Source organism: Halichoerus grypus, chromosome 5 (genome assembly GCF_964656455.1).
Source record: "Halichoerus grypus chromosome 5, mHalGry1.hap1.1, whole genome shotgun sequence".
Lineage (NCBI taxonomy): Eukaryota > Metazoa > Chordata > Mammalia > Carnivora > Phocidae > Halichoerus > Halichoerus grypus.
This window is the reverse complement of record NC_135716.1, coordinates 163,018,638-163,043,773: the sequence shown is the minus strand read 5'-3', so window position 1 is coordinate 163,043,773 and position 25,136 is coordinate 163,018,638. Positions and strand designations below refer to the sequence as shown.

The 25,136-nt window shown below is 44.9% G+C and overlaps 2 protein-coding genes across 5 annotated transcripts in view; one reads left to right on the top strand and one right to left on the bottom strand.

Annotated features, from left to right (window-relative positions):
• Positions 1-124: 124 nt before the first annotated feature.
• Positions 125-25,100, bottom strand: YARS1 (tyrosyl-tRNA synthetase 1). Of its 3 annotated transcripts, none has more exons than XM_078073454.1 (13): positions 24,856-25,100; positions 21,761-21,907; positions 21,444-21,619; positions 16,200-16,410; positions 12,506-12,586; positions 10,641-10,733; positions 8,691-8,826; positions 7,922-8,007; positions 5,104-5,239; positions 4,131-4,228; positions 3,086-3,279; positions 2,441-2,582; positions 125-1,005 (listed from the first exon to the last, which is right to left on the bottom strand). In XM_078073454.1, exons 1-13 carry the CDS (start codon positions 25,018-25,020, stop codon positions 895-897), a joined length of 1,776 nt encoding a protein of 591 aa, XP_077929580.1. In that variant the 5' UTR covers positions 25,021-25,100; the 3' UTR covers positions 125-894. The 3 variants fall into 3 exon arrangements, with proteins under 3 accessions (XP_077929580.1, XP_077929581.1, XP_077929582.1); XM_078073455.1 differs by having other exon boundaries at positions 16,281-16,410; positions 24,856-25,096; XM_078073456.1 differs by having other exon boundaries at positions 21,761-21,967; positions 24,856-24,988.
• The window catches only part of S100PBP (S100P binding protein), a 44,553-nt gene continuing 32,997 nt past the window's right edge, over positions 13,581-25,136 (top strand). Inside the window, exon 1 of one of the 2 annotated variants that reach the window (XM_078073459.1) lies at positions 13,581-13,741. The gene's annotated coding sequence lies outside the window, so the exon portion shown is untranslated. The remainder of the gene's footprint in view (positions 13,742-25,136) is intronic. The other variant, XM_078073457.1, reaches the window with a different exon arrangement.

Here is a 25,136-nt window from a genome sequence, read left to right as displayed (position 1 = left end):
GCCCACCACCCCGGCGCATTACAGGGTCAAAAGTCCGAGATACAAGCAGCCTGGGCTGGGTGAGGGGCCCAGCAGCTGCTCCACACTTGTGTTCCTCCCTCCTGAGATGGTCCGGCTCACAGGCTCCATCCAGACACTCTTGTTCAGTTTATTTGAATTCGTGACAGTGACAGTGATTCTGATCAAGATGCTTTATGGAGAAGTACCCCACCCTCTCTGAGGAAAGATTCAGGCTGTGCCATCTGCCTTACTTCTGATATTAACACACAGCTGGTTTAGGGAATGTCCCAACCCCGCAGGATCAAGGGGAAGAAACGGCAGGAGCCCCAGGGCTGGGCCTCAGGCTTGGCAGGCACTGGGGAAAGCTGCCTACCACTGGGTAGACCACTAGGTTCTCTGTTTCCCCCTCCCTTTCCTTTTCGAATCCCACAATTTCCTGTTGGGGAAAGGCTGTAATTAGCTCAGTTCAGGCACCAGATCCCAGACAGAGGCACAGCTGCTGGGAGAACTCTAGGAAAACATGGGAACCAATATTTTTCCAATTAGAGGGGCTGTGGCATAAACCTTTTCTAGGAGTCATATTGCAACCAGATTTCCCCAGTCAGCTGCCAGGGGGAGAAGGTAGAGCTGGGCTCCCTGCTGCCGCCCCACCCTCGTTACTACCCCGGGGGGGGTGCGGGGGGGCAGTCAGCGGCTCTGTAGTAGCCCAGCAGCCCCGACAGGATGGTTCTGGATTCTGGGGAGGCTGAGCTGCCGCTTACTGAGTTCCACCCCTAATAAAGTCCCCAACTTCCTGCTTCGGTGTCCTGGGAGATGGGTAAATGGGTGAAGGACGGAGCAAACTGAGACAGCAGATGACTCGGGATGGGAGGAGGGAGCAGGATGCCAGGATAGCTAGCTGATGTTCCCCCCTTTCAGCGATTTACAGGAGATGCACCCCAGCTTGGTCATGAAGTCGGTTTGCTTCCACTGTGCGATGCAGTCCTCAGAGGTTTTAAAGTCAGCCTGCACAAAATAAAGAGAAGCCGTGAATGTGGCGGCGAGAGCAGCTCGAGGACAGCCCTTCCCCAAGGTCTCATGTGCTTCTCTTCCCTCCCGGCAAGCCAGCTCATCCGAGGCATCTAGTTTAGGAAAACAGTCACGAGTAAGTGCAAAGAACTATGTACCAAGACATCCGCTGCAGTGTACGAATAGTGAAAACCTGAGAACAACTTCAATGTTTAAAAGGCTATATAATTTTGTTACATTACAGTAATTATGATTCAACACTACACAGTCAGATCCCCCCTCTCGGTATTTAAGAAGACGGGCACGTTTTTCTGGCATCAAGTTAAATAAAAAAAATAAACATGGTGGGACTCAAACTGTAAATATATTACCTCCTTGCATTGAAAAAGTCCACAAAGAAAGAATCACTAATGCTATTTCCCAGGAACTCTAGGTGGCAGGACCATGGGTGTTTTGTTTTCTTCGTGTTCCCTATACTTTGGACATTTCTACATTGGAAACTTATTTTATAGCAGGAAAAATAAGTGATTCAAAAAAGCAGCCTGGGAAAGTAGGAAAGAAGGGAGTGGGTAAAACCTGCCCACCACATGCAGGATGACTCTATGCCCCCCACACACACTCCGGCTGAGCGACGAAATGCGGGATTAACTAGGGAAGGTCACTGTGTCCCGTTAGCTCCATGAGGAGAGCGAACGCTTGCTGCTTTGTTCCTGACGCAGCCCGAGCACCGAGAACGGCGGCCGACACGCGCGTATCAGGGGCTCAGTACTGGCTGAAGGGAGGAATGCATTCAGGGGCCATGGGGACGGGCTGTGTGTGAGTCCACGCCCCACAGGGCAGACGGAGAGTGAGTGCTCTTAAGACCAGAGCGGGTTGGTGGTGGGAGAGGGGGTCCTGGCTCCATGGCTTCTGGTGACCCTGTGTGGCCTTGGCAGGTGTCCTGCCAGATAAAATAGGGACAATCCTCAGATCGCGGACTGAAGATCAGAAGAGGAAATGTCTGAGTCCCTCACACAGTGCCTCAAATAGTCTGTCCGTGCTCAGTATGTGCGAGGGCTCCCATGTTCTGCAGGCACCTCCTCTGGAAAGGTGTGGACTAAGGAAGGGAGGGGCTCAGAGAGGCAGGAAGGCCTGGGGGGGGAGGGACGGGGAGGGCAGTGGTGGACCCTGTAACACCGCAGTCTGGGGACCCAGTCCAGGCAGCCCAGGCAAGAGAGGGGACGGGGCATGGCCAGCTACTTACCTGCAACTTCTTTTTTTTTTTTTTTAATTTTTTTTATTGTTATGTTAATCCCCATACATTACATCATTAGTTTTAGATATAGTGTTCCATGATTCATTGTTTGTGCATAACACCCAGTGCTCCATGCAGAACGTGCCCTCCTCAATACCCATCACCAGGCTAACCCATCCTCCCAACCCCCTCCCCTACCTGCAACTTCTCAAAGACCTTCTTCTTGGGCTTGAGCTCTTCATCTGGTTGGCCCTTCTCATAGCCCTTCACAAACACTCGCTCACCGGGAGCAGAGCCTGCAGGAGGGTCCAGAGGCTCAACCTTGCGGTCTGCCCCCTCTCTGAGAAGACACACAGGACGAGGAAAGAGTGAGGCTGTGGGCTGCCTGCAGCTGCCGTGGAAGCCAAGGCGTCAGGACCTTTACGGAGGGGCCCTCAGGGCTGCACCATGTTTCCGGATGTTACCAGGGTTGGGTTGACTACGGCTACCCTGAAACCCTCTGTGGGGAGAGATACCAAACTCTGGGCTTTTCAGGGGAGGAAGTAGGACGTAACAGCGACAGCAAGGCCCGAACGGCCAGTGAGAATTGGGTTTGACTCCTGGCTCCGTCTCCTACTGGTAGAGAGACTCGGGCATGTGCATACTGCTCGGAGCCTTCAATTTCTGTCTTAATAAAACTACCTTTAGGTAAAGCGCTTCCTTCACAGTACTTGCCCAACAACTAATTCCTTCATGTACCATCTTTTGGACAGTGTCCTTAGGGTTTCCACCTGGCTTGTGGCAGGGCGTCCCGTGGGCCGATCCCCCCCCCGGGCCCCGCCCCCGCCCCCAGTTCTCACTCACGTAGAAGCGCACAGCAGCATGCCTTGGGACTCGACGCCTCTCATCTTCTGGGGTTTCAGATTGCACAGCACCACCACCAGCCGGTCCTGCAGCTCCTCCTTGGGCACAAACTGCACCAGGCCGCTCACCACAGTCCGCGGCTCGGCCTCCCCCACATCAACCTTCTCCACATACAGGCTGTCTGCGTCGGGGTGCTGCCGGCAAGAGAGGTTAGTACCACAAAGCAACGGATCACGGACGGGGCCCGGCGAGCCCTCGGACTGCCGGAGCGGGCATCCTACTCCCCAGCATAGGCTCCTAGGGGGCCCTCTGGAGCAAACTCTTTCCAGGCCCCAGACAGCAGACAGAATGGGCTGGGAGGGTACATTTTACTGTCCGCCAAGAGGCAGGCTGTCAGTAAAAGGCGGGGCAAGGAGTCTCCCCCAGAGGTCAAGAGGCCCGGATGGGTCTGGGTGGCTATCATTATGGCCACGCGCTGCACCAGCCTGGAGGTCGGGGGGAGGGCAGGGCTGGCCTCGTCATGTCAAAGAGCACCGGCAGCTAACCTCAAAGTTGTTTCGTAGTCGGGTCTATGCAGTGAAAAACAATGCCGGGAGAGAAAAAAAGTCCACAACAATGGTCCCAGGTCACTGGTTACATAACCTTCTGTCTCTGGGAAAAAGGAAGTCCCTCTCGCTTCCCCATTTTCAGGGGTGGGTGGGTAGGATGGGACAGGGCGACACAGTGGCTGATCCGAGATAAGGCCTGCAGCTAAGTCCAGCTGAGCTGGTAGAGACCAGAGGAATCTATGGGACCGGATTTAACTGATGAGCAGGCTCCCTCTGACTAATATCCTCCCCCCACCCTGAGTTCCCGGCTGTCTGGTGGCGTAAGGTTCAGAGGCAGCGAAGGGAAAAGCCTGACACCTGGGATTAGGCACCTGGGTTCTGACTTGCAATATGACCTCGGGGATGTTACTTCCCATCCCAGGCCACGTTTCCTCCAGATGGAAACAGACAAACGTGACCCCTATCTGCCTCTCTGGGATGTGGTGAAAAACGAGTACCTTGTCCACACTAATGACTTTCCCCACGCGGATATCCAGCCGGGACGGGATGACCTCCTCTGGTTCTGAGTTCTTGGCAGGGCCTTTGGCGAATGGCTCTGTGAATGAGAAGAGCCCCAAGGGGTCAGAACTCTCCTCCTTCGCCATGATAGGTCAACTGCTGACACCACCCACTGGGTACACTAGCAGGGTTTCGTGCGGAATCCCCAGAACCTACCCCTTTAGTTATATCTTCTTTTTTCTTTTTAAAGTCATCTCTACGCCTAATACGGGACTCAAACTCATGACCCTGAGCACAAGAGTTGTAGGCTCTACTGAATGAGCCAGCCACGTGCCCCTAGTTATATCTTCTTTAAAACAGGAGCAGCAACCTTTGAGAAGTGACATGCCAGATTTTCATCTATTCTCTCCCTCAGTTATTAGCTGGTGGGGAGGGAAGTGGGGGGACAACAGTAGTAGCTTTGCTATGTTTAGCTGTTTCTATTCGTGCTCTCCACATACATTTATTGAGTCGGGGAAGGTCACACAAAACCATCCATGTTAATATCTCAGCGTCATGGATAAGTGGATGGCCAGCTAAGAGCCAGTCAGAAGCATATGGAAAGGAATTAGGCGAAGCTCGAGACGAGCTTCCCTAAGGAGCTGTGCAGGCTCCCCCTGAGTAGCTTTGTTACCCTCATGGTCTAACCCAACTGCTCTCTTAATTGAAGGATTTAGTCAAGGATCGCAGTGCATGTCTCACACCAGTAGGCTCGGGACAACAGGATGTAATCACAGTATCGCCTAAACCTAAATCAAGATGACTCAAGTTCCATTCCAGGAGCCGACGGGGTAGGATATTCTTGCACTTCAGATCCCCTGGCTTCTCGGGCTCTCGATTTCAGACAGACCCTTTTCTGAAGCCCACCGACAGGCTCTCTGTCCTGATGATGTCATGCAGCCCATGGCCCTGCCCCTCCCTGGCTGGCCTTACTCTGCTTGGAGGTCTCTGGGTAGGCAGCGCTGGTCAATTTCTTCAGTGCAGGAGTATTAAACTTTTCCCGGATAGGATCCAGCAACTTGTTCAGGGCGACCTCAACAGAATTCTTCAGGTCTCCAGGGTGTACAACCTGTGGAAGTGTACAAAGGCCCGGTGAAAGGAGGCACCGGAGTGGGGCACGGCACGTCTGAATCTACTAAAGATAACGTGTGTGTAAAGTGTAGGCTGTTGATCCTCAGAACAGCCCTGTCAAGCTGACAAAGCCAAGAGGGGGACATAGGTTCAGAAAGATTATTTTTCTTGTCTGAGATTTAGGTCTTTTGACTCTGAATTCCATACTAACTTGAGGGATTTTATCTTATTAAGATTTACTTATTTATTTGAGAGAGAGAGTGCACGCAGGGGTGGGGGGCAGAGGGAGAAGGAGAGAGGGAATCTTAAGCAGGCTCCATGCCCAGCGTGGAGCCCAATGCGGGGCTCCATCTTATGACCCTGAGATCATGACCTGAGCTGCTATAACTTGAGGGATTTTAGAGGCTGAAGTTTTTTTTTTGAGGCTGAATGTTTTTATTAATCAAATTCTTCTAGTCCCTCCATTCATGCTTCGAGTAGTGGCATGAACCAGGGTCCATTTACAGGCAGAGAAACACTCACAGAGGCAACCTGAGGAGACAGCCTGGCGGGGAGCTGAGTGAGCGAGAAGAAAGAGTGAGGGCGTTGGAGTTAAGACAGGCCAGGGTTAGAGTCCCAGCTAGCTGTGTGACCCGGACCAGGCACTTAACCCCTCTAAGTTTGGGATGCTTTACTTAAGAACTGAAGAGAATGCCTATACCTCAGACTCAGAATGAGGATTCAATCACATAATGTGGGTGAATATGGTGAGTGATGCTAGTACGTGGCAGGAGCTCAGCAATTCAATTCCTCTTCCTGTGTCCTGTGACTAGTACTTTTACATCCCAAATCTGGCCCCTGCAAGGCTCTGCTAGATGTTCTGAGAGGTTATCTCTTAGCTGTGAATACCTGTCATGCAACAACGCCTCCATTTTTGTTTCTGATATTCTTTCATCTCCTTAGGAATGTTTAATTTTTAACGACAGAAAAGCTTTAGACCTGCTCTGTCCAGTACGGTAGCCGCTAGCCCCGTGTGGCCACTTAAATGTAAAGTGCGGTCCGGTTCCTCAGTTGCACGGCGCGCACGGAGGGGCTGACCGCACGCGGCCGGCAGCAGCCGCGCGACACAGCACGTCCGGAACGTGTCCGCAGTCACAGAACGTGCCCTTGGCTAGTGCTGCTCCAGGCTCTTCTTCAGACGCGTTTCTTCTATCCTTCTCGTTATTCCAACCTTGGCTGTTCACGGGGCTGAGGAGTGCCATGTGGGTCCCGTGGCCTGCCTCACACTGCAGATAGAGGGGTTCAGAGCGACGGCTGCGAAACGTCCAAAAAACGGGCCTTACGGGCCGCAGAGCTCAGAGGTCATGGAGACTTTTCCGCTATGTGATGTTCAAACCCTCCCACCAGGTTGCCTGCAGTGGACTTCTGGCCTCTGCCTGAACACCTCAGCGATGGGGGCGAAAGGTCAAGTGAGGCAGCCCGGCCCGTTGCCATCCAACCAAGGTCACTGCTCGGCTCTCCCTGATGTTGAACCTGAACACGCCCCACTGCGGGCCCCACCCGCACACCTGGCTTAGCCCTCTGGGGCCACAGGAAGAAATCCAACCCCTCCCCCGCGAGAGTCTGTCATGTATCTGAGGAGGACTGAACGCAGGCCTGATTCCCAGCCAAACATCCCCAGTTCTTTCAACTGTGCTTCTGTGACATGGGTTTGGGTCTGTTCCTTATCACAGCCCCCTTCCTCTCCCCATCAACACAGCCCAGACTGTCCAATAAACCTCATAAAATTTGAGTCCAGGGCTGAATGAACAACCCCAAATGTACTCACAACAGTGGAGAAATGAATGGACTATCGGCTCCCTGGTTCCAGACTCCACATTTCTGATGCCTTACATAGCAAGACTTCATGAACATTCTGACAGCCCAATCACACTGCTGATTTAACCCAAAGTCAGAGTCAATCAAAAGCCCCCATTTCCTTCCCCATACCCACCACTATCACATCTTCACTTTATGACCTGGCCCTGCCTAGCTCGCCCACAACGCTCCGCCTCACCTTTTAGACTCATGTCAGACCAAACCACTTGCGATTCCATACTGTGCTATTTCATCTGCCCATGTCTGTGCACAATTTATTCCCTCTGTTTGGATGTCGTCCCCTCTGCAAAGCTTTGCCAGCCAGCCAGGTAATGACTTCCTCCTCTTTGATCTCTGGACCGTGTATACATCATCATCATATAGCCGCACAGCAATGATACTTGTTTACACGTCCGCCTCTCCTTCCGGACCACGAGCTTCATGAGGATTTAATCCTCTGTAATGCCAGCCCCTACCATGGTGCCTAACTCACAGGCACCTAGTAATTCTTTTCTTAAGCTGTCTGTTGAGATCAGCAGGATCCTCTATGCTGTCCTTTCTGAGGTGTTTCTTTTTTGAATCTTGACTTTGCCCCTCTCCCTGAAATGCTTCATCTTGCTGGGTTTGGTTCTTCATTCCAGGTTAAATCCTTTGCAGGGTGATTAGGACACCAATACTTCAGCTGCCATTTGCTTGCCTAACCCGTGAACCACCTGAACCCTCATTAAGCCATTACCCACAATACATGGCCCTGGAGATCATCAAGCAGAAACTTCTGGCTAGGCCAAGAAGGAGAGGTCTATCAGAAGGAATTCGGTGGGGATTACTCCTCCTTTGGGATTACCTCATCAGCAAAGTCCTTTTCCAGGTCCAAGTAAGCGGTATAGGTTTTGTTTCCACCCCATTTCTCATCTCGAAGGATCACAAACTCTGTAAGACAAAAGGATCCATGCCAACAAAGTCATTGATAATGGCAGAGTCAGCATTCCTAGCTCAAATGGTACGGATGTTTGTAGTTTCTGTTATATATTTTATTTATTTATTTTTAAAGATTTTATTTATTTATTTGACAGACAGACACAGCGAGAGAGGGCACACAAGCAGGGGGAGTGGCAGAGGGAGAAGCAGGCTTCCCGCAGAGCAGGGAGCCTGATGCGGGGCTTGATCCCAGCACCCTGGGATCATGACCTGAGCCGAAGGCAGACGCTTAACGACTGAGTCACCCAGCGCCCCTCTGTTATATATTTTAAACTTTATTATATGGCATTTATCTTAAATCAGATGAGCTAGAAACCCAGCTGGCATCCACACTCAAGGGGAAGGATCGTGCCTTACATTTCTTTCTCATTGCTCTAATTCGGCATGCCCGTGCCCACCCTCATTTCTACAACACCCGCCCGCCCTGACACCCCACTTAGAACCCAACCTGGTGACAATCTCATGGGCAACGAAATGACATCCCAAGTGCAAGTGTACCCCGGTATATGAGAAGTCAGAGCACAGAATCAGGGAAGCCCATCTCTAAAGGAAGACTTCTGACCAACCACAAGAATGATCCTAGTACTAGTTTTGCTCCTTTGGCCTGGCCTCTGAGAAGCAATCGAGTATCTTACCGGACTTGAGGGGAAAGAGGACATGCTTGATGAAAGACAGAACTCCATTGTTCTCCACATTCCCTGGCTCACAGAAGGCCTTCTTCAGTTTTTTCTTCACGTCCTCCTTCCGGTCAAGGAGATCAATCTTGGACTCCTATAAGCCATGGAGGAGAAGGGACCTCTTATGGTGGGAAATGAGAGATGCTCAACTAATCTGTGTATTTTAATTTTTTTTTTTTAACAGAGGTTTAAACATTAACAAATTTAACAAAAGCAGAATTAATCAGAGTCAAGAACCACTCACAAGATTGCCACCTGACAAAAACCACAATTTCAATTTTCCTGTGTTCTTCCCAGGCCTATAACACACAGAATCGTTACAAACTTGTAGTTCGAGAACAAATGTCTACCCTTTGCTTTTTCACTTGAGACTATATTGTAAGTATTTCTGAGGGGCTATCTAGTCTTTGCTTCTAATTTGTATGCTGTATCACATTCCCAATTATTAGTGACAACATAATTTCTGGACTGTTAGATTGTTCTAATTTTTACAAATTATATACAATATTACAATGAATATCTTTGCAGAGGTTTTTACTGTTTTTGTTTCTGCCTTCTCTAGGATTACTTCCCTAAGCTACCCAACACTGCCAGGCCCAAAACTATTTTCTGAAAAGGGCATACTCATTGTCACTGCCCAGAACAGTGTGTGAGCGGCTTGCTACGTGGCAACCCCCCCAGATCAGGTACCGCCTAGTATCTAGAGCCATTTTCCCTTTTTAGGTAATAGGAACTGTTTCTTATTTTGGAGTGAGTAAGCTCATGGCTCTTTGGGTTCAGTGGTTACCAAATTCTGGTCCGTGTATGCCTATGTATGAGTCATCTGGGGTGCCTTTAAAAAATGTAAATTACCAGGAGATGAATCAAAATCTCTTGAGGTTGGGCCAGGTATTTGCATTTTTAAAAAGCTCTCTGAGTGCTTCTGATGCACTCATGTTCAGAAATGGCTGCTAACACTGATTTCCAGGGCTAAGATACGGTGAAGTCACTAAATAGGGTGAGTGATACGATATTCTGTCAGAGAAATAACTGATACCTGGAGCATTTTAACACAGAGAAAAACAAATATTTTATATATTCCTTTAAAAATAATAACAGTTTCCATGCGTATATTTACTGGTCTCTGATCAAAGATTGAAAAGTCAGATTTAAAGAACTAGATGAACACCCAAATGTGACTTCAGTCAGAATCACCTAGTGGAATTTGAAAGAAAATACAGATTCCTCACAGACCTGTACCCCTGAAACAAACAATACATTATATGTTAATAAAAAAAAAAAAGAAAGAAAGAAAATACAGATTCCTGATGTTCCCAGAACCACTTTATCAGAATCTCTAAGAACAGAGTCGAATCAATGCTTTTTTTTCTCTCTGTCTTTTTTTAATTCCCTAGGTGGTTCTGAAGCTCAGCTGTGTTTGGGAACCCAGAACTCAACCTTTCACATCTTTGGGTCCCACTACATCCTCCATTCTGTACCCTTAGTGATCAAAAGTGCACTTTTCCTAAGCAGGATTTTTAACTGTTAAAAGATACTGTATTTATCACATTAGTTATATCAAACATCACCCTGAGAATCAAGATGCTATATGGTGAAATGCAACCCTAGCCTCATTAACCTCATGAACAAGGCTGAATCTTATCACAGTTCTATGAATGAAGAAATTACTTTTGCTAGTGTGTTTTATCAGCCACAGTAAAATTGTTAAGATTATGACTGGATCCCATCAGGACTGCTTCTGGGTCCTTTAATACTCAAGAACCACTGAAATTAATTGGATGACTTCAGAGACCTTGGAACTCAAATCTACAAGAATTCTAGTTAGCGAGGGGATTCTTCTTTTGAGTCCTCAATCCCTTCATCTCTTGCTGAAGATTTCTAAACTCAAGTCAGAGCTGGAAAACGTACCTCTTCTGAGGAGCTCATTTTACTGCCAGTTAATCCTGGAACCATAGGATTCATCAGATGGACCCGTTTTGAGTAGCCAAGTGCAGGGAGGTACTGAGGGGTTAGAAAGAAACACACAGAGCACGTGTTAGTATAAACTGCTCCTCAGTGCCCCAATCTCATCTAACTTGGCCAGCAACGTAACAGTTTGATATAGTTCTTCCAATCTCTTTTACTGAATATACCTTTCTTTCTTTCTTTTTTTGAAGTTTTTATTTAAACTTTAGTTGACATACACTGTAATATTAGTTGCAGGTGTAGAATTTAGTGATTCTACACTTCCATACATCACCCGGTGCTCATGACAACAAGCACACTCCTTAATCCCCATCCCCTACTTCCCCCGTCCCCCACCCACCTCCCCTGGGGTAACCATCAGTTTGTTCTCTATAGTTAAGAGTCTGTTTCTTGGTTTGCCTCTCTCTCTTTTTTCCCCCTTTGTTCATTTGTTTTGTTTCTTAGATTCCACATGAGTGAAATCATATGGTATTTGTCTTTCTCTGACTGACTTCTTTCTTTCTTTCTTTTTTTTTTTTAAAGATTTTATTTATTTGACAGAGAGAGAGAGCACATGCAGGGGGAGTGGCAGGCAGAAGGAGAGGGAGAAGCAGGCTCCCATATCATACCATACCATATGATTTCATTCATATGTGGAATTTAAGAAACAAAACAAACTAGCAAAGGGAAAAAAAAGGAAAGAGAGAAAACCAAGAAACAGGACTCAACTACAGAGAATAAACTGATGGTTACCAGAGGGGAGGAGGGTGAGGGGATGGGGGAAATAGGGGGTAAGGATTAAGGAGTGCACTTGCGTGATGAGCACTGAGTAATGTACAGAACTGGTGAACCAGTATATTGCACACCTGAAACTAATATAACACTGTATGTTAACTATACTGGAAATAAAATTAAAAACTTAATAAAAAATACATCCAAAAAATTTATTTAATACATTTTAAATAAATTTAAAGAATACTATATAATATTCCATTGTAAGGAGTTATCATAATAATCCCTTGCCATTGGATGTGAGTTTATTTCTAGATTTTTTTTTAGAGATTTTATTTTTAAGTAATCTCTACACCCAATGTGGGGCTTGAACACACAACCCTGAGATCAAGAGTCGCATGCTCTACCGACTGAACTAGCGAGGCGTCCCTATATCTAGATTTTACCTTTAAATTGATGATGTGATAAATACTTTCATATGTAACTGAAGTTGCACTTTTAAAATTATTTCCTTAGCACCAATTTGTATAATTATCAGGGAAAACTACCCTCCTGGAAATTTACATTTCCACTAAGTGTTTTCTCCATACCCTTGCCAAGATGAGGTGTTGAGAAACTTTCAAAAATAACAACCATTTCTCAATGGCCCTTTCCAACTTACTCAAGTTCTTTCCCCAAAAAGAACTATTAAGGGTTTGCTCTGATTTCCTCCTTTAAACCCTGTTAAGCCTCATCTCAGAGATGAGTGGTTTATGTAAGATCCAGAGCAATATGGACCGAATGCTCTGGGAAAGACCAGTAGTTGACTGGTGGTCCCTTTCCCTAGAAACTGTGTTATTAGGAAAGAAGCAAATCCAACAGGTCTGGGGGCAGCTTTCTGGCTTTTGAGTCAGGTCTGAGGCTAACTGCTGCTTAGTCACTAACTGTGTGATAATAGACAACTTTCTTTCTCGACAGTCAGTTTTCTCGTCTGCAAAACAGGGAGAACAATACCCGCCATACAATATAGTTATGAGTGGTGGGACTGGCATAGTCAATAAACCTTAACTGTATACCTAAGGCACAAAAGAAAAAAAGATAGGAAAGAGAACACTGACCTTCTCTGCAAAGGTAAAAATCTTTCTCTGATCAACACCTCCAAACTGGGCATCTACTTTCAAATACTCTTCATCCAAGGCCTGTGTGAAAAAAAAACAAAAACAAAAAAAACACATGAGCATAAACTCCTACTGTATTTCTTCTATATGGATCTGGGAAATCAGAAACTCTTGAAAATCACTAGATTTTTTTCAGAAAGTAGAGCCAGGAAGCAAATAAAGCAGCATCCAGCCTCCCTCTTGGCCTCAAGAACAGCATAAACATTAGCTGAGTGCCTGTGGTGGACAGAACTCCATGTGGATGTCATGGGGGAAAAAGTAAGAGCCTCTGCCTTTGGGAAGCTCACAGTCCGTGGGGAAGGGAGGGAAGAAGGAGCAGACACACCAGAGTCAGGTCAAAGGTACCCACTGAATAACGCAGCCCGTGACAAACGTCAAATAATGGCATAAGAGGGGCGCCTGGGTGGCTCAGTCAGTTAAGTGTCTGCCTTCCGCTCAGGTCATGATCCCAGGGTCCTGGGATGGAGCCCCGCATCGGGCTCCCTGCTCAGCAGGGAGTTTGCTTATCCCTCTCTTGCACTCTCTCTCTCTGTCAAATAAATAAATAAAATCTTAAAAAAAAAAAAAGGCGTAAGAAGAACATACTGTGAGAGCTCAGAAACAAAAGACAAGACTGAGCTGATTTTGTCACTTACTACCTGCCAGGCCTAGTACCAGCCCTGAGGATGCAGAGTTGAATTGGACCCAGACTCGGCCTATAAGAAGCCAATTACCCAGCTTTGAAAAGAGAGACATGTAAACAGATAATTTCAGTGCAGTGTTTGAAGGGCTACCTGAGATGTTCATTTAAGGAACAAAGAAAGAAATGCTTCTCTCTAGCTGGTCAGACAGGTGGCACTTAAGGCTTCCTGGAATCAGACTGTGGGCTGACCTTGGTTTTGAAGAATATATAGATGTTTTTCACCATGAAGAGGAAACAGATGTCAGATGGCAAAGAGGTGTGAAATGTTTAGAGAAATTAGTGATTCAGTATGCAAAAGCACAAACTTCAACGGATGTAGGAAGTGGTTAGTGATGGCATCAGAGAAGTAAGGATCCTGACCATCACGCTAGGGTGCCTAGCATCGTCCTGGCCCACACTGTAGAAAGATCACACCAGTAAGAGGGCAGGGCACGGAGTAGAGCCCTTTGGACTGGAGACAAAGAAGACAGCGAGGAGGCTGCGTGAGAGGCCAGGTAGGAAACGATGCCAAACCAGGTCAGCAGGGATGTAGAACGAGAACACATTTAAGAGATTTTAAAAGTAGAATTGGTATGATTTCACGTCTAATTGAAGGGAGGGAAGAGGAAGAAGGAGGGGAAGAGAAAGGTGAGCAAGCTGGAATAATCTAGAAGAGCACTGTCCACTATAATATTCTGGAATGATGAATATGTTCTATGTCTGTGCTGTTCAGTAGATTAGCCACTAGCTACATGTGGCTTCTGAGCACTTGAAATATAGCCAATGTGACTGAAACCTAAGAATTTTAATTTTAATTATTTTTAATAGCCACACATGACCACGACTAGAGGAGAGGCTACCACAGGGGGCAGTGCAGATCTAGAACATGTCCAGGCTTAACCCGTAGAAAGCTCTTTTGGAGGTGATGAGGTTAGACTTGATATTCTTCTACCAAACATCTTTTTTTTTAAGATTTTATTTATTTATTTATTTGTTTGAGAGCGAGGAAGAGAGTGCATGCGAACGGGAGGAGGAGCAAAGGTACCCCTCATATCAAACGTTACAGACATACATGAAGAGGGGCGCCTGGGTGGCTCAGTCAGTTAGGTGTCTGATTCTTGGTTTCAGCTCAGGTCATGATCTCGGGGTTGTGAGATGGAGCCCTCGTTGGGCTCCAAGCTCAGTGTGGGGTCTGCTTGAGGATTCTCTCTCCCTCTCCCTACCCTCCCACTTGCATGTGCGCTTGCTTTCTCTCAAATACATAAATAAATAAATAAAAATCTAAAAATATATATATACAAAGAAAAAGTTAAGTCTATACCATTTTTGTCCTATCTTTCTGAGCTAGTTACCAATATTAACAACTCGGTTTGAATTTTTCTCTTTCTCCTTGCTCATATAAGTGCACACACATGAAATATGATGTGCTTCATTTAACAGAAAATAGGATCATGCCTAAAATTTATTTATTTTATTTTGTTTTGTTTTGTAAAGATTTATTTATGGGGCGCCTGGGTGGCTCAGTCGTTAAGCGTCTGCCTTCGGCTCAGGTCATGATCCCGGGGTCCTGGGATCGAGCCCCACGTCCGGCTCCCTGCTCAGCGGGAAGCCTGCTTCTCCCTCTCCCACTCCCCCTGCTTGTGTTCCCTTTCTCGCTGTGCCTCTCTCTGTCAAATAAATAAATAAAATCTTAAAAAAAAAAAAAAGATTTATTTATTTTATGGGCTGCCTGGGTGGCTCAGTCAGTTAAGCATGGGCCTTTGGCTCAGGTCATGATCCTAGGGTCCTGGGGAGCCTGCTTCTCCCTCTCCCTCTGCCTGAGGCTTCCCCTGATTGTGCTCTCTCACTCTCTCTGTCAAATAAATAGAATCCTAAAAAATAAATAAAGATTTTAGAGAGAGACGGCATGTGGTGGGGGGAGAGGCAGAGAGAGAATCTCAAGCAGACTCCCCACTGAGCGTGGAGCCCAATGCAGGGCTTTATCTCACAACCCTGAGATCATGACCTGAATGGAAATCAAGAGCTGGCTGCTTAACTGACTAAGCCACCCAGGTGCCCCACCTAAAATTTATTTTTACACATCACTCTGAAATTTTCTTCACTTAAGAGATCATAATCAACATAAAGAGGATATGTGACACTGCAAAGCATTCTCTGAGAGGACTGGCCTCCGTGTGTTTGGCATATTCTGCAGACATGAAAAAACAAACCCATTTACTATGTATGTGTAAAAAGCCTAGTCATCAGGCCATTTTCAGCCAATAGCCACACCCAGTGTACCTTTGCATAGAAGACTTACAATGTGGTTTGTCAGTATGATCTGTAAATAACTGGTGTGAATTTCCATGTATACCTGTGTAAATAGATTTGTTAACTGAAATGCACTTTATAAGAAAACATATAAAAATTACCAGTCCAGGAAAATAACTCTGTAAATTCCCCAAGCATTTAAAATAAAAAAGTATTCTTTAAATTCTTTCATGTAAAGTTCACCTAAATAAGTAAAACACAGAGATTCTCCAAGAAAGAGAAATAATGGAATAAATAAAAAGACAAAACCTCCTATCCTCCCCTCAATGATAAATGATACAATAAAGATGAAAAAAATGCATTTCCCTATTAAAAAAAAAAAAAAAAAAAAAAAATATATATATATATATATATATATATATATATATATATAAAATCTGGGGGCACCTGGCTGGCTCAGTCAGTGGAGGGTGAGACTCCTAATCTCAGGGTTGTGAGTTCAAACCCCACACTGGGCATAGAGCTTACTTAAAAAAAGAAAAAAAAAAAAAATATACAATCTGCAAATAAACTAATGTATAAATTAAAAAAAAAAAGATGTGTGAGATGAGCAGTGTTTTAAAGTGCAGACAGATAGGGGAGGACCTACAGCTGAAGAAGTCAAAGGCAAGGGGAGAGAGACAGGAAGGAAGGCCTACAGCACAGTGAAGGAACAGCAAGTACCTGGGCTTCACTGGGGCTGAGCGACCAGTAGCTAGAACCAGAGCAGAAAAGGCCCTTGGGCAACTCCATCCCTCCCAGTACCTGTAATCCGGGGTACAGCAGACCACTCAGCAAAGGGTGCTCCACCTGCTTTACCACCTCAGCCCCAGCTTTCTTGGCATCGTGCTGTGTGACCACGGAGGAGAGTCTGTACACATCTAGTGTGTACTCTCTGAAGAGGAAAGGAAGTGGGGACAGCTGTGAGACTGGGCCAAGGCCTCACTCTGATCCTAAAGCACATTAATTCACTCTCCCAATCTTAAGACATTCCAAAAGACCTCTGCTGCCTGGTTGCTTCTAAAATGTGACTGGTTCTTTGTCTTATACAAAATACCACTTGCTTTTTATGTCTTTCCTTTTTTTTTTTTTTTTTTTAAGATTTTATTTATTTATTTGAGAGAGAGCGAGAGCATGAGTGGGGATGGGAGGGGAAGAGGGTGAAGCAGGCTGAGAGAGCCCCGCTGAGCAGAGAGCCCAACTTGGGGCTTGATCCTAGGACCCCAGGATCATGACCTGAGCCCAAGGCAGATGCTTAACCAGCCACCCAGGCGCCCCAAAATAAAATCTTAAAAAGAAAAAATAAAATTTTGACAGAAAACAGTTTGCAACCTAAAAACCTATGCCCACCTGAACTACCATTCAAGTGTAAGAGTAAAGTATCTGAATATCTTTATCTAAAAAAAGTTATTTTCATGTTTTTATTGGTCATTTATGTATCCTCATCTGTGAAGTATCTATGCAAGTAGCCCATTTTTCTACTTTCTTTTTCTTTTTTTGGGGTTCCTTAGTATTCTGGATAGCAAATCCTTTGTCATTTATATAGCATGGGGATAGAGAATTAACCACTGACACAGAATAGAGAATTCAGAAACAGATCCTCATAAATATGGAAACTTAATTTATGACAGAGCCAGCATTGCAGATCAGCAGAGAAAGGATAAACTTTTTAAGAAAAAGTGGTACAAAGACAATTAGTTATCCATATGGGGAAAAAATGATCCCTCCATTCCAATTAGATTAAAGATTTAACTGTAAAGGCCAAACCATAAAACACTGAAAAGTCCATACATATATAAGACTATCTCACAATCTCAGGGCAATGAAAATTCAATAAAACACACCAAAAGCACAAATCACAAGAAAAGATTGATGAATTCAAGTTAAAATTAAGACCTTCAGTACATCAAAAGTAAAATCAAGTAAAAAGACAAGCCACCAACTGGGAGAAAATACTGAAAACACATAACTGGCAAGGATTAATATCCTATATTCTTTGTCAGAAACTACAGAGTCAAGGGGTACCTGGGTGGCTCAGTCGTTAAGCATCTGCCTTCAGCTCAGGTCATGGTCCCAGGGTCCTGGGATCGAGCCCTGCATCGGGCTCCCTGCTTGGCGGGAAGCCAGCTGGTCTCCCTCTCCCACTCCCCCTGCTTGTGTTCCCTCTCTCACTGTGTCTCTCTCTGTCAAATAAATAAATAAAATCTTAAAATAAAAATAAAGATTTTATTTTTAGGTAATCTCTACACCCAACATGGGGCTTGAACCTACAACCTCAAGATCAGTAGGCCAAGCCAGCCAGGTGCCCCTCCTCCAGAAGTTTAAAGGCTTTGCTTCATCACCCTCTGTGTTCTTTTGAGAAATGCAAAGCTATTGTGATTCCTGAAATTTTTATGTGACTTCTTTTGTCCCTTTGGAAGTTTGTAGTATACTATATTTCCCCCCTTTTTTCTGTCCTTAGTGTTGTGAAATTTCAAGATAGTGCACTGTAGCATGGGTTTATTTTCATCCAGCGTGCCAGGCACTTGATGGGCCCTTTCACTCTGGACACTCATTTACCTGTTGTATAAATTATTTCACTGATGATTTCCTTCCCTCTGACTCTTTGTTCCCTTTTCCATAACACTTATTATTCAAATATTGGACCTCCTGGCCTAGTACTCCAATTTTCTTAGCTTTTTCTTTTTTTTTTTCCCCCACTGTGCTCTGTGAGGCCATTGAAACCAAAGTTCAATCCCATATAGTTCAATGAGGCCTCTTGAGGCGCTAGTAGTCTTAGTGTTCTACGAATTATATTTTACAGATTACAAAATGCATTTTTTTGCATTTTAAAAAATATTTAATATCTTCAAAATCTAGATAAGTCTTTTAAACACTGGCATGTTAGAGACTAATCAGCCGTATTTTTAATGACATCTTAGATTAGTTGAAATACAGTATCTTGTTTTTTTTTTAAGATTTTATCTTTAAGTAACCTCTACACCCAACGTGGGGCTCGAACTTACAACCCTGAGATCAAAAGGGGCATGTTCTATTGAGTGAGCCAGCCAGGCACCCCTGAAATAAAATATCTTCGTATTCCCACTTTCGTTTGATTTCTGGCCACTGAGTATTCTTGACTAATTTGTCAATTGACTGATCTGAAGCATTCAGGATGTTTAAAAAATATTTTACCCCACATTTTTAGTTGTTTTCAGTAGTAAGGCTGGTCAGAGTACCCAGTGTGCCAGACTGCTGGAAGCAAACGTCCTCATCCACATCTCAAACACTCGTACAGTTTTTCTGTCCATCTCTCTGGGCTGCATTCTGGGTGAATCTCAGTACTATCTCACAAATCTCTAGTTTTCTCTTCAACTTTGTTCAGTCTAGAGTTGAAGCCTTCTATTGAAGGCTGGTTTGTGGAGTTTTTTGGGTTTTGTTTTAAAGTTTATTTATTTATAATCTCTATACCCAACGTGGGGCTTGAACTCACAACCCTGAAATTAAGAGTCATGAACTCTTCCAACTGAGCCAGCCTGGTGCCCCTGTGGGGTTTTTTGGTTTGGTTTGGTTTGGTTTAGCTTTAATGACTGATTTTTACATTTTCAAGATTTCTAAATGATTCTTTTTATTTCTATATATATGTTTCATCTCTGCCTCTCTCTGTTTAATCATTTCCTTTCTAAAAATGGATGCTATTCCTTGGCATGTTAGAACTTATGTCTTTGAGGTAATATCATGGATATAACACTCATAAATGGTGGTCAGCTTGGTTTAATTCTTGGTATGCATATAGTCGAGTCTCCACAGGCCTGAAGCTTGACAAAAGTCCCTAAAGACCCAGGCAGGTGACTAATAGTGCCCCTACTCCTTGGCTCTACTTTCCTTGAGGGGTAGTGATGGGAATGGGAAAAGGGTAAAAGCCCTGCTTTATACTCTGGCTTTAAGCAGTAAGCCTGGTTTGTCCCCACTGTCCGCTTCTTGACTGGAACCCAGCAAACCTGTAACTTCAGACCAACTCACCAATTTGCATTTCAATTCTGTTTTCTTACCACAGAGATGTTTAGCATGTCTTTGAATCTGGCTATGTCCTCTGGTTTTTTAATGTTTTTGTCTATCATTGCTGTTGTCGGGAACAGAGAGAGTACATGAAAGCATATACTTAAAAAGCCATCTTCCTTTGAAGTCACTTTTGTGTATACAAAAAGATCAAGTGACTTTGAAGCAAGGTAGCTTTATTTATGTATCCTATCTTCCCAAACCCCAAATTCTGTTCAATTCTGGGAGGAAAAAACCCTTCCCTGAGTCATTCACTGTTATAATCCTAGGACCTAGAACAGAGTCTGACATATAGTAAGAACTCAGTAATTGTTTGCATGACTCACTCCCTCACCTTCTTCAGGTCTCAGTTTAATGTCTTCTTATTACAGAGGTCTTTTTTAGCCACCCTATTTAAATAGAAACCCCCCCAATCCCCAAGAACTTTCTCTCCTGCCTGCCCGCTATGTAGCACCTCTCACCATCTGACACAGTTTATATATATTACTTTTTCATTTGTTTCCTTTGACTGTATTTCCTTGCTGAAACGTAAGCCCCATTAGGATGGGGATTTTTGTTTTAGTATATTTTTGTATACTCAGGACCCAGAACAGTGCTTGCCATCTAATAAGTGCTCCATAAATATCTGTAGAACAAACGTAAAAATAAATGAAATTGTAGGGACTCTACTGAGGCCGAGGATTCAAACATCGGTTTACATAAGAAAGTTATGTGCCTTATTTCAAACTCTAAATGTCCAACAGTGAGGAATGCTAAAGAAAATTACAGTCGGGGTGCCTGGGTGGCTCAGTCAGTTAAGTGTCCAACTCTTGGTATTGGCTCAGGTCATGACCTCGGGGTCATGGGATCGATCCCGTGTCGGGCTCTGCTCTCAACACAGTCTGCTTGTCCCTACCTCTCCCTTTGCTCCTCCCCCAACTCGCGCTCTCTCTCTCTCAAATAAATAAAATCTTTAAAAGAAAAAAAAATATGATCAATGAAGTAAAAAGAGAAATGAACTTGTAAGCAAGAGATCTGGGTTCACATCCTAGCTCTTCTACTTACAGCGAGTATGAACTTGAGAAAGTTACAGTTGAATCTGTTTCCTTATCTGTGAAATAGGACACACCAATGCTTACCTTAAAAGGCTGTTCTAAGGGTTTAAATGCAAAAGTGACCAGTGGAGTGATACATGGCTTAACTGAGGTTTTAAAAATAAAAAAACGTGGGGACTATGAGGCAGCATGGAGGAATTACTTAGGAAATTACTCAAGTTAAAAAAACTAGGACACAAAATCGTATCTATGTTAATATTACAAATATGAATAAAATTGATAAAGATATAAAGCAATAAAAATTGTTGGGGAGGGTTGCCTGGGTGGCTCAGTCCGTTGGGCGTCTGCCTTTGATTCAGGTCAGGATCCCAGGGTCCTGGGATAGAGGCCCACATTGGGCTCCTTGCTCAGCAGGAAGCCTGCTTCTTCCTCTCCCACTCCCCCTGCTTGTGTTCCCTCTCTTGCTGTCTCTCTCTCTGTCAAATAAATAAATAAAATCTTCAAAAAAAAATTGTTGGGGAGATGAGAAACAAGTGAAATATTTTTCTTTCACCTTTCTTTAATCATTATTTGCTGAGGCTGGAAGGAAAAACAGAAGCTGAATTGTTGATCATCATTCTCCCATATGCTGTGAGCTCTGCAAGGCCAAGGACTTTGTTTTGGTTACATTCATATCTCCAGCAAAATGGACAGTACATAGGCATTAAGTACATTTTTGATGGATGACTTAAAAGGACAAAGAGTATAAATTTTTTAATGGCTTCTAATCCAAATTTAAAGAGTGCCTGGACTCCACAGACCTGTAATTAGGTAGAAGCACGAGAGCCACAAGGAGGGTGGATAATCTAGAACTTACTTGCTAAGCTGGTAATCAGTGCCTTTGACAAACTTGAGCTTTTCCAAGGGTACACCAATGCTCTCCAGCATTGCCTTGATCACATTCTCATAGTAGCTGGTTCGGAGTTCTAGAAGTTCCCACGGAGCTTTCATGTTATCCAGATATGCGTGAAGGTCCGCAAACAGAATCGTTACCTGGACATGAGAGATAAGGGACCAACAAAATTGAATTTTGTCGAAGTACCTCCAAATCCCCCTCTCTGCCCTGCCCTTGTTAAATCTCTCTTTTGGCCATTCCCCAAGGAACTGCTTGGTTTATAAAACATTACTTCTTACCTCACATCCTGCTTTCAGGAAGTCCGCAATCTTAGACATAGGCACGAAGTAAGCCACATGTGGCTTGCCTGTGGTTGCTGTTCCCCAGTAAACTTTAAGTTCCCGCTCCTTGAGTATCTCCTTCAGCTTCTCTTCCCCCAGAACCTCCTGTTGTGGAAGCAGAAGAGCTGGTTTAATGCTGGTGCCCCACCTTGCTCATCCTTTACCCTGTGACAAGGAAAACAAAAGCACGTATCACTGGGGGTCTAAGCCCAGAGCGAGCAGGGAGGTCCAACCATACTCTCAGGGCTCAGTGAGAACCAACCTTAGTTGGTGCTGTTGTTAGTACCACTCCAGCGAAATGCCACTGATGTTAGGGAATGGGACATGTCCCTACCTGCATCCTCCCCTCCATCTACTCTAACTCATGTTCCTTCCTTTCAGAACCAACTTCTTGAAATAGTTGTTTCTTCTTCTGGTCTTTATTCCTCATCTCCCATTCCAGTTGAATTCCATACAGCATCACCCCACTAAAAATGCTCTGGCTAAGATCACGGATGACTCCCATTGTTGCTAAATTCAATGAAAATTTTTTTAGTCCTCACTCCATCCCTGAAACACTCCCCTCTTTTGGTCTTCCACTTTTCTATTCTCTTAAGTTTTCCTCCTACTTCTCTGGCTGTTGGCTCAGATTTCTTTGCAGCTGTTCTTCTTGCTAATCATTAAATATTAGCAATCCTTGCAGCCCTATCTCTTCTCTTCTTACTCTACATTTTCCCTAGCTGATCCCTTTTAAGATGCTTCAATTACTACTTATGAGCTAGTAACTACCAAATCTCCTGCTCACATCCATATATGGGACAGTGTACTTGTTATCAACCCAGTTAATTCAAACTCAACATATTCAAAATTAACCTCGTGCTCTCACCTTCCCGCCTCGCTCCCCATCCATCTTTTTCACTTATAGTTTCACCCCAGTGCAGTAAATGGTACTATCATTCACCAAGTTGCCTAAGTTACCCCAAAGCTCCTAAATCCTCCTCCTTCTCTCTGCCTCCATACCACCATCCTAGTCTAGGCCACTAGGCCACATCAGATCACACCAGGACTACTGTAATAGCCTTCTAACAGGACTCCTGTATCTATTCTTGCTCCCCCTAGTCCATGTTCCAGAAGGCAGCCAGAGAAATCTCTAAAACGCAAAACTTGATTAACTCATTCACCTATTTAATATTTAATGGTTTCCTTTTGCCTGAAGACAATATTAGAAAAATCCTAATAGGTCAGTATGCTGCTAATAAAAGAGATTTTAGTGATTCTTCCAAGTGATGGTTTGGGGAGGCAGTTAGAAGACATGAAAGACAAAAACTGTTTTGCTGGTTTTACTCATCTATCAGCAGGACTTACTAAAATCCTGTTTTAAGGTAGCTGGCGGCTGGATCCTGCACCCTCCAAGCCTGACTATTTGGAACTTGGGAGAGTTCTTGCCACCCAAAGAAAGGTCATATCACTTACCCTTTAAAACCTGAGTGAGTCAATGCCATTAGCTTTGTGTATCCTTTGTCCCCACCCAGCATTATTTTGTGGAAAGAGACTAGGACAAAGAATCTGGCTAAGAGGAAGCATGCAAAAATTACTGGTTAAGATGAAGTTATGAGTGGAAAGAACCCAACTGTCCACCAACTGACGAATGGAGAAACAAAATGTGATATATCCATATAATCAAGAATATTTTTCAGCCATAATAAGGAATAAAGTTCTGATGGGTATGACAACATGGATGAACCTTGAAAACATGCTAAGTGAACAAAATGAGACATAAAAAGCCACATATCGCATGATTCCATTCATATGAAATGTCCAGAATAGGCAAATTAAAGACAGCAAGAAGATTACTGTTTCCCTAGAGCTGCCAGGAGGGGGGAAATGGGCAGTGACTGCCAATGGGTACAGGTTTTATTTTGGTGATGAAAATGTTCTGGAATGAGATAGTGGCGCTAATTATACAATCTTGTGACTATACTAAAAGCCACCGAAATGTACACTTTAAAAGGATGGACTTTTTGGTATGTGAATTGTATCTCAAAAAAAGATTAAAAAAACAAGCTATGGCCCAACCAATGTTATCACTGCTCTTAGAATAAACTTCGCTTTTAAACACAGCATGCAAGGCCCTCATGACCTGGTCCCTGCCTATCCCTTCTCAACAAACAAGTAAAATACATACTATGTCAGATGGTGGTAAGTTCTATGGAGAAACAACAATGAAAAAAGGCTAGAACAAGGGATGAGACAATTCTGGTGGCAGGGGTTTTGTTATTTAAATAAAGTAGTCAGGAAAGGCCTTCCCGATAATGTGACAATAGGCCTGAAGGAGGCAAAGAAATGAGCAATATGTATTTACTAAGTGTTTGATCTGCACTTTGTTCACTCTACTCCAGCCAAATCAGCCTTCTCTCTGAACCAGTGTTCTTTCTCCCCTCTGGGTCTGGAACTGGCTTCCTTCTACCTAAAATGCCCCCCAACCCATTCTTCTTGTGATTAACTTCTACTCCTGCAGTTCCTGGAAACAGCAGGAACAGATGTGGAGTGAAGTGATTTGCATCATCAAGGCGCAGTTTAGAGGTCACTTCCTCAGCCTTCCCTGACACTCCCCCAGCCCTCTCCCCTAAATTCCTTCCAAAGCTCCACGGATAGTACTTTACGGTACTTGTTTCAAACTGTAACTAAGTTTTTGAATTATGGGTCATTCTTAACGTCTGATTCCCTCCAGACAAGCCCTGTGACGGCAGGGCCCTGATGTATCCCCAGTGCCTAGCACCCCGCCTAGCACATAATAGGCTGGGAGGGGTGGGAGTCCTGGATTCAAAGCTGGGCTCAACACAAGGTAACTGCACACAGGAGGTGAGCCCCACTGTCATTTCTGTGCGACCCAGATAATTGCTGCTTGATTGACTGGCCGACCGACCAACCAACAGCGAGGGCTGTAGTCTCTCTGGGCTGCCTCGGCGCGGAGTCCCCGACCCCACACACTTAGGACCCAGTAGTGAGGCTCAGGGTCACTAGACCTCGAGCCCCCAGTCCCCAACAGCGCATTTCCAACTCTGAGGCCCGACCTGCAGGTTCCGGGTGATAAGGTGCAGCTTCTCTTCAGGGCTCGGAGCGTCCCCCATGACTCCGTCGCCCCTATCTCCCGCGCTCAGCCCGGCACCGCGCCGCTTCCTCGGTCGCCGCCGCCGCCGCGTGCCGGGAACTGTCACGAGGGCGCAGGTAGGTTGCATCAGCTGAGCTCGTCGCTCGGCTTCCTCGGCCTGAACCCTTAGCCTAAGAGCGGACAGGAAAGAGTCAGGAGCAACTGAGAGTCGAGCGGGTCGATGAGACGAAAAAGGGGCGGAGC